At 57.2% G+C, this 7,066-nt stretch overlaps 1 protein-coding gene and 1 long non-coding RNA gene across 5 annotated transcripts; one reads left to right on the top strand and one right to left on the bottom strand.

Moving 5' to 3' along the window:
* Window positions 1-3,395: 3,395 nt before the first annotated feature.
* On the bottom strand, window positions 3,396-7,044 carry LOC102163278 (uncharacterized). Of its 3 annotated transcripts, none has more exons than XR_014843294.1 (4): window positions 6,596-7,044; window positions 5,334-5,395; window positions 4,819-4,938; window positions 3,396-4,704 (listed from the first exon to the last, which is right to left on the bottom strand). It is a non-coding gene; the product is annotated as an uncharacterized LOC102163278 (long non-coding RNA). The 3 variants fall into 3 exon arrangements; XR_014843296.1 differs by having other exon boundaries at window positions 6,768-7,044; XR_014843295.1 differs by lacking the exon at window positions 5,334-5,395 and having other exon boundaries at window positions 6,624-7,044.
* EXOSC4 (exosome component 4) lies at window positions 4,006-5,887 on the top strand. Of its 2 annotated transcripts, XM_085021594.1 has the most exons (4): window positions 4,006-4,710; window positions 4,832-5,017; window positions 5,167-5,373; window positions 5,485-5,887. In XM_085021594.1, exons 3-4 carry the CDS (start codon window positions 5,290-5,292, stop codon window positions 5,842-5,844), a joined length of 444 nt encoding a protein of 147 aa, XP_084877720.1. In that variant the 5' UTR covers window positions 4,006-4,710; window positions 4,832-5,017; window positions 5,167-5,289; the 3' UTR covers window positions 5,845-5,887. The 2 variants fall into 2 exon arrangements, with proteins under 2 accessions (XP_084877720.1, XP_003125499.1); XM_003125451.5 differs by lacking the exon at window positions 4,832-5,017 and having other exon boundaries at window positions 4,006-4,202.
* Window positions 7,045-7,066: the final 22 nt, after the last annotated feature.

Here is a 7,066-nt window from a genome sequence, read left to right as displayed (position 1 = left end):
CAGTAGCTGCAGCTTGGAATTGACCCCTAGCCTGGGAACCTCCATTGGGTGGGGCCCTAAAAAGGCTAAATAAATAAATATAAAATTTTGTGTTACATGTTGGGATTTTTCTCTATTCACTTAATTTTTTTTTTTTTTTTTTTTGGCCGCACCCTCAGCTTGCAGAGGTTCCAGGCCAGGAACTGAACCCATGTGACAGCAGCGTCCTGAGCCACTGCAGCAACAACACTGGATTCTTAACCCACTGGGCCACATGGGACCTCCTATCCACTTGATTTTTGACATATGACCTTGTCTTCTGTTTTTTTGTTTTGTTTTGTCTTTTTGCCTTTTCTAGGGCCGCTCCTGAGGCACATGGAGTTTCCCAGGCCAGGGGTCTAATCGGAGCTGTAGCCACCAGCCTGTGCCACAGCCACAGCAACGCAGGATCCGAGCCGTGTCTGCAACCTCCACCACAGCTCACGGCAATGCTGGATCCTAACCCACTGAGCGAGGCCAGGGATCGAACCCACAGCCTCATGGTTCCTAGTTGGATGTGTTAACCACTGAGCCGTGATGGGAACGCCCTTTGTCTTCTGTTTTTTAAAGAGGGCCCTGAGACTGTCCCCCTTGAAAAGAACTTTGCAAAGTTGCTGGTTTCTGGGAAGCTAGTTTTCAGCAGGGTTCCTACCACTCCCCAGTAAGAGGGCCTCACTGAACCTAAACTGTGCAAAAAACACTGATGCTGAACTGCCTTCTGGGAGTCTGCGTCCACTTCAGGGTGCCTGCCCGACCATGACCTGTCGGAAACCACTGAACGGCTGAACTCGGCAGAAAACAAACTTGGCGCACGTGCAAGAGCACAGCCACTAAGAGGGAGCTTTATCATCGCCTGCACCTGATTTTGCTCACGAACCTACGTCACCGTCCCTAATAAAAGGCATGAGGGCTAAAGCTTAGGCGCCTTTGTTCTGTGGAGCAGAGTGCCTCCCGGTCCCTCGCTTTCTAAATCTAAGAGTCGTGGGGGTCTTGCTATGCTGCGCCCTCCCTCCTCCAGGATTCCCCGTGCCCTGCAGCGCTGGACGCGGCAGTGACCAGCCCCCTGAGAAGCCCTGGCCACTGAGTCTCTGGTGGGGAATGGTTCACACACATCGTGGCCACGTGTTGCTGCGGGACGGAGTGTGTCCTGTGTGATTTCTCAGGGAGAGAACTCGGGAAGCTGGCATCTGGTTTCTTCCAACTCTGCCCCATGAGACTTTTCCCTTTGTTAATGTTGTGGTTTTGGGGGGTTTTGTTTGTTTGTTTGTTTGTCTGTTTTGCTTTTTAGGGCTGCACCTGTGGCATATGGAGGTTCCCAGGCTGGGTCTAATCAGAGCTACAGCTGCTGGCAACAGCTGGCCACAGCCGGCCACAGCCACAGCCATGCCACCTCCGAGCCACTTCTGCCACCTACACCACAGCTCATGGCAATGCCAAATCCTTAACCCACTGAGCAAGGCCAGGGATCGAACCTGCAACCTCACGGTTCCTAGTTGGATTCGTTTCCGCGGCGCCACGACGGGAACTCCTCTCTTTGTTAATTTTGAATGTTGGCCATGAGTACATTTGTATGAGCTGATTCTATGAGTCATAGTAAATCCCTGAATCCAGGGGTGGTCTTGGCTTTTCAACACAGCTCCCAAATTTGTAAGCTTTAGGCCCCCAAACCTAAATCCATCCACGTGTGTACCTCGGACAAGAACACAAGGGCCAGAGAACCAAAAGGTCCTCCTTCCTTAATGCCCTTCCCCAAACCAGAGATGCTGCCAGGTTGGAGATGTGAGTTCTCAGGGGTGGGGGGACCCCTCCACCAGGGGACACATAGGGCTCCAGTGCTCTGGAAGGAACGGCCACCACTCAGTCCCTTTGGGCTCCTTAGGCCCGGAGCCAATGTTAGCCTGCTTATCCTGAGCTGCGAGGGCCAACTGCATACCTGTGGCCTTCGTCCTGCGCTGATGGACTACAGCGACCTTGACCTAGTCCGAACAGGACAGTAAACCTCAACCCGCCGAGGGAAGAGGTTCCACCGGTAGCCTGCTCAGTCCAGCCGAAGGGCCGAGGGTGAGGGGTTGAGGGCGGCAAGTGGCAGAGGATGATGGTCATCGTGGCCTTGGACCAGGTGTGCCAGCAGGGCCACAGCTGGCTGACCAGCCCACAGGCCCTGGTATTCTAGAAGACCACCGCGTTGGAAGGATGCTGTGCCTGGGCCAATGAGGCCCTGGACCAACACAGCATGTCCGTTCTACTTGCGCTTCTCATAGCCTGAGGCTGAACCACTCCTGCTGAGAGGCAGGGTCCATACCCTCCCCTGGAGCCTGCCAGACCTTTATGACTGTCCTGACCCACAGAGTCTTGCAAGAGGGACACTACACAACTTCTGAGGCAGGGTGTCAAAATACCATGTGTGGCCACCTTGTCTCAGGGGGTCACCTTGGTGTCACGCTCAGAAGACGCCCCCGCTGAGGCTGAGGCCAGGGGTAGGTGTGCCATCTCATAGCCCCAGTGAAGTCCCGCTCAACAGCCAGCATCTACCACCAAAACGTGCAGGAGGAAGCCTTCAAGACAATGCTCGTCGCCATCTGCAGTGACCGCAGGCAGGCTGCCCAGCTGAGCCCAGGCAAGCCCCAGAACTGTAAGACATAGGGACATATTTAATTTTTGTTACTTGAAGGCACTAAGGCTCTGCAGCAAAGGATAAACAGACACACAGGTCCATGCAATCCCTTTCTGGAAAGGATGAGGGTATCTGCATTCACAAATGGAAAAAGGAGGCCCACTTCATTGCCTATGGGAGCTGGCCGTGATGGGAGAGAGCACAAGACAAGTGTGGACCTTGCTGGGATGGGGCCTGTGCCCCTGCCTAGGCCCCTGTGAATGTCGCTTCCTGTTGGTGAGTGTTGCAACCCTGTCAGTTCATCCTTCCATGTTCAAACAGAAAGCATGGGACCTGGCTTCCTGGGTACTGCAGAGGGGCTGAATAACGCAGCTGGAGAAAGGCGGGTGAACTCTGTTAGCGACCTTGCCCTCAGTGACACAGAGGTACCTGGAAACAGGAGGCACCTGGGGAGGAAAGCACCTCATTTCTCCCTCCTGTAGACCCGTCAGCAGTTCCAGTGGACTTAACTGACATGAGATGCTGGAATAGACCAGGTCAGGAAATGCAAGAGGAATTACACGATGTCAGTAACAGTCTGCAAGCTGGCAAGGATTAGATTAAAAAAAAAAAAGTAACACTTTCTGGGTGGGAATTCACAGCCTTCACCCAGAAAGCCTTCCATTCCCCAAGCCCGTGGACACACACCCACTGCCCCCAACTCGGCAGTTACCCGTACATCCGCCCCGCAAGTATCAAGCAAAAAAATCAGAGCTCCGCAGGATTAACTGGACAGACTTTGTATTTCATATATATGACCATGTGTACGTACAACATAAATCATGTGCTTCCTTTTTAAGTGAACAAATGTAAAAACTGTACAAAAGAAGAGAACAGAGAGAGTCTCAGATTGGGAGAATAAATGCATTTAAGGTCGCAGAACTTCGAAGCCATGAGAGACAAAACGATGCTTCCATTCCAGCAGCCGCTGCTCTCACCCGCGAGCCTCGGAAGAGACTCCAGGGGGTCCAAGAGAAGCCAAGGCGCGTCAACTGCGCTGGGGCTGGTGGCGCGCAGCGCAAAGCCCTGGCGCCCAGGACAGCGTGGGACGGGGGGGGCTCCCAGGGTCGTGGGGACCGCCTCGAGGATGCCAGCACAGCCGGTCTCCCCCGCGGGCGGCCGCGGAGAAGCAAGCCCAACACTTGGCGGATTTCCCTCCGCCGCCACCCCTCAACGCCGAAACTCCCCGGGCGCCCAAAGTGGGGCCGCAGGGAACCCCGCGAGAACCGCAGTCCTCCGAGCCGGAAGTGGACGCCGGCGCCCCGGAAACCGTGGGCCCGGAAGGTCGGAGGTGGGGCCTCAGGGCCGCCGGGAACTGTAGTTCTCCGGAGAACGGAAGCGGGGCTGGCGGCCGGGCGGCATGGCGGGGCTGGAGCTGCTGTCGGACCAGGGCTACCGTGTGGACGGGCGGCGCGCCCGGGAGCTGCGCAAGATCCAGGCGCGGATGGGCGTGTTTGCGCAGGCCGACGGCTCGGCCTACATCGAGCAGGGCAACACCAAGGCGCTAGCGGTGGTCTACGGGCCTCACGAGGCGAGTGGGCGCGCGCGTTGGAATCCGGCGGCGGCGGCGGCGGCGGCGGGGTGGGCGGGGATGGGTCGAAAGGTGAGGCCTCCGTGTAGGGCCGCGGCCGAAGCCCTCATGGTGTGATGCGCGTGGTCCCTGCCTGTCTCGTCGGCCCCTGTTCCCTGCGCCCTCCACTCGTCTTTGCTCCTCCTCAAGGCGCCAGGCGTGCTCCCCCTCGCTTCGCTCCCTCACTTCTCAGCTCTGCTCCGACGTCACCCTCCGCGGGTCACCTCCCCAGACCACCTTACTCACCTGTCAGTTCCTCTCCCCTACAACCACACACTTCCCTGCCTTTCTGCATCCGCCAGCTCAGACGTCGGTTGAACTTATTTCTCACGTTTGTGTCCCCACTGGAACATAAACTCCGTGAAGACAGGGACTTTAAAGAAAACCGCCTGGGTGTATGGCCCCTCCAGCGCTGGAGGCATAAGGATGAAAATAAGCATGACATGCTTGCAGAGTAGAAAGGCTGATGGTGAGGAAGATGGGAAATAATTCCAAATGAGACTGAGGGAATTCTAGGGAGGCAAGAACTCAGAGCTTTGTAGACCAGGGACAACATTTAGGATTTTTTTAATCTCACCCGTGGTGGGAAGCCTTTAGAAGATACGTGACATATGTGGCGTGCAGAAGAGACAAGATCAGACCTGACGTTTGGAGAATGGCTTGGAAGACGATGAGTCAAGGATGGAAACAAGGAGGCCTGTTAAGAGAGATGAGATCCAGAGTGATGATGGCTTAGATGCTGGCCCAGCAGCCCTCCCTTAGGTCGTGTTTTGGAGGTGAAGTAGTTGCTTGTTGAGATGCTGGAGGTAGAGGGAAGGACGGGAAGGAGGCAGGGAGGCCAAGGCTCAGGACATGCAGCAGAGGAAGGGGTAGCATGAGCTGGGAGGAGTGGGCCTGGCTCACGTGTCCTTCCCCCCCACCCCAGATCCGGGGCTCGCGGTCACGAGCCCTGCCGGACAGGGCCTTGGTGAACTGTCAGTACAGTTCTGCGACCTTCAGCACAGGTGAGCGCAAGCGGCGGCCACATGGGGACCGAAAGTCCTGCGAGATGGGCCTGCAGCTGCGTCAAGCCTTTGAGGCAGCCATCCTTACACAGCTGCATCCTCGCTCCCAGATTGATATCTACGTGCAGGTGAGCAGGCAGCAGCCGTCAGCTGTGGAGGGGAGAGAGAAGGAGGGGGTGGGGGTCGGGCATCAGCAGCCTAATGGACTGACACCACTGGGGGGGGGGGTGTCACTGCAGGTGCTGCAGGCAGATGGTGGGATCTATGCGGCTTGTGTGAACGTGGCCACGCTGGCAGTGCTGGACGCCGGGATACCCATGCGGGACTTTGTATGTGCCTGCTCAGCTGGCTTTGTGGATGGGACAGCCCTGGCAGACCTCAGCCATGTGGAGGAAGCAGCTGGTGGCCCCCAGCTGGCCCTGGCCCTGCTGCCAGCCTCAGGCCAGATCGCACTGCTCGAGATGGATGCAAGGCTTCATGAGGACCACCTGGAGCAGGTGCTAGAGGCCGCTGCCCAGGCCGCCCGAGATGTGCACACCGTACTGGACCGTGTGGTCCGGCAACACGTACAAGAGGCCTCGATCTTGCTGGGGGACTGAGTACACGGCCGCCCAGGCCCAGAATAAAACTCACACGCACTCAGTCCACTGTACTTTGATCTCCCCAAAGCACCTCCGTGCCCTCAGAGCCCGGCCCGGAGCTGGCTCCAGGGGCGACAAAGGGTGCTCCCTACGCGTGAACTGCGTAACCCTTGCAGCCTCAGGATTCCAACCCTGAGGAAGGGGGCGGTGGGTGTCCCTGGGTGAAGAGAGGCGCTTGTGTCATGAAGGGTTCAAGACAGCTGAGCAGTGTGGCAAGGCCTGGTGTAATGAGCCAAGCCCTCATACTGTGGAGTCTGATTCTCACTGCAGCACATCCAGGGCCTTGAGCACAAGTGCTGAGGGAGAACTCCTTTGGCTATGGGTGCCACCAAGGTGATGGGGGGGCACCTCCCACATCCTCTGGATTATGTCTTGGACTGAATGGTCCCTTTCCCCCCAGAATCCCTTGAGCTTGTCCTGTGGCTTATCTTGAGCTCTGAAAGTACAACAGCGACATGATCTTGGCTCTGGCCCTTTCTCAGTCTGACCCAGACACTCCCCAACCCATGGTTGCACCTTCCTTCCAAATCTCTTTCTGCCTCCTGCTGTCAGACCTGCCTGAGCCCTGACCACCAGCCCCTGCTGTCTGAACTCAGGGACTACTTTTCTAATATCCCAGATACCTGGCCTGGACAGGCGGGCTCCCCATTTTCTATTCCACACACCCAAGCTCCTTTGCAACCCCTTTTGGCCAGCAGTATTCATGCACCTTCCTTCCTGTGGTCATCTGGCCCCACTGATCTTGGTTCTGGGCACAATACGTGATTCCACTCGGGCCCCTACTGCTGTTTTTTGGTGACCGACATTCACAGGAATAGGTCCGCCATCGCCTTGGCCTCAGCTCACAGAAGCCCCTTCACTTCCCGCGAGGGCACTCAAACCTGTCGTTGTCAGTGGCAGCAGCATCTTCAGACATCTTCCAGTGTCTACGCTCTGGTCGCTACTTCCGGTTTTCCTCCCACCTGCCCCATTCATCATCCCGATTCTCCTTCGAGCCGAGCGTTCTCGACTAGTCAGTCTTCATTGCCCTCCGGCGCCACACGCCGCGGTCGGCCGGCCTGGAGGCTGCTCCCGCTCTGCGCCAGCGAGGAAACGCAGACGCGGGGGCAGCTCCCTTCCCAGCAGCTCTGCTCGGGGCTTGCGGGGTGGGGGCGCGACGGGCGGCATCGCGCACGCGCAG

The sequence above is a fragment of the Sus scrofa genome, chromosome 4, assembly GCF_054392235.1.
Source record: "Sus scrofa isolate SSC_HxYL_T2T_F1_AM1 chromosome 4, Sscrofa_HxYL_maternal_Yorkshire_Landrace_v2.0, whole genome shotgun sequence".
NCBI classification, from domain to species: domain Eukaryota; kingdom Metazoa; phylum Chordata; class Mammalia; order Artiodactyla; family Suidae; genus Sus; species Sus scrofa.
Note: the sequence above shows the minus strand (reverse complement) of the source record. Positions and strands in the feature narration are given on the sequence as shown.

Bases quoted from the DNA above. Each gene is read 5' to 3' on its own strand.
- EXOSC4 (XM_003125451.5), top strand. From the start codon at position 4,032: ATGGCGGGGCTGGAGCTGCTGTCGGACCAGGGCTACCGTGTGGACGGG. The intron at 4,203-5,166 runs GCGAGTGGGCGC...CCCCCACCCCAG, and splicing joins TGGTCTACGGGCCTCACGAG to ATCCGGGGCTCGCGGTCACG. The intron at 5,374-5,484 runs GTGAGCAGGCAG...GTGTCACTGCAG, and splicing joins AGATTGATATCTACGTGCAG to GTGCTGCAGGCAGATGGTGG.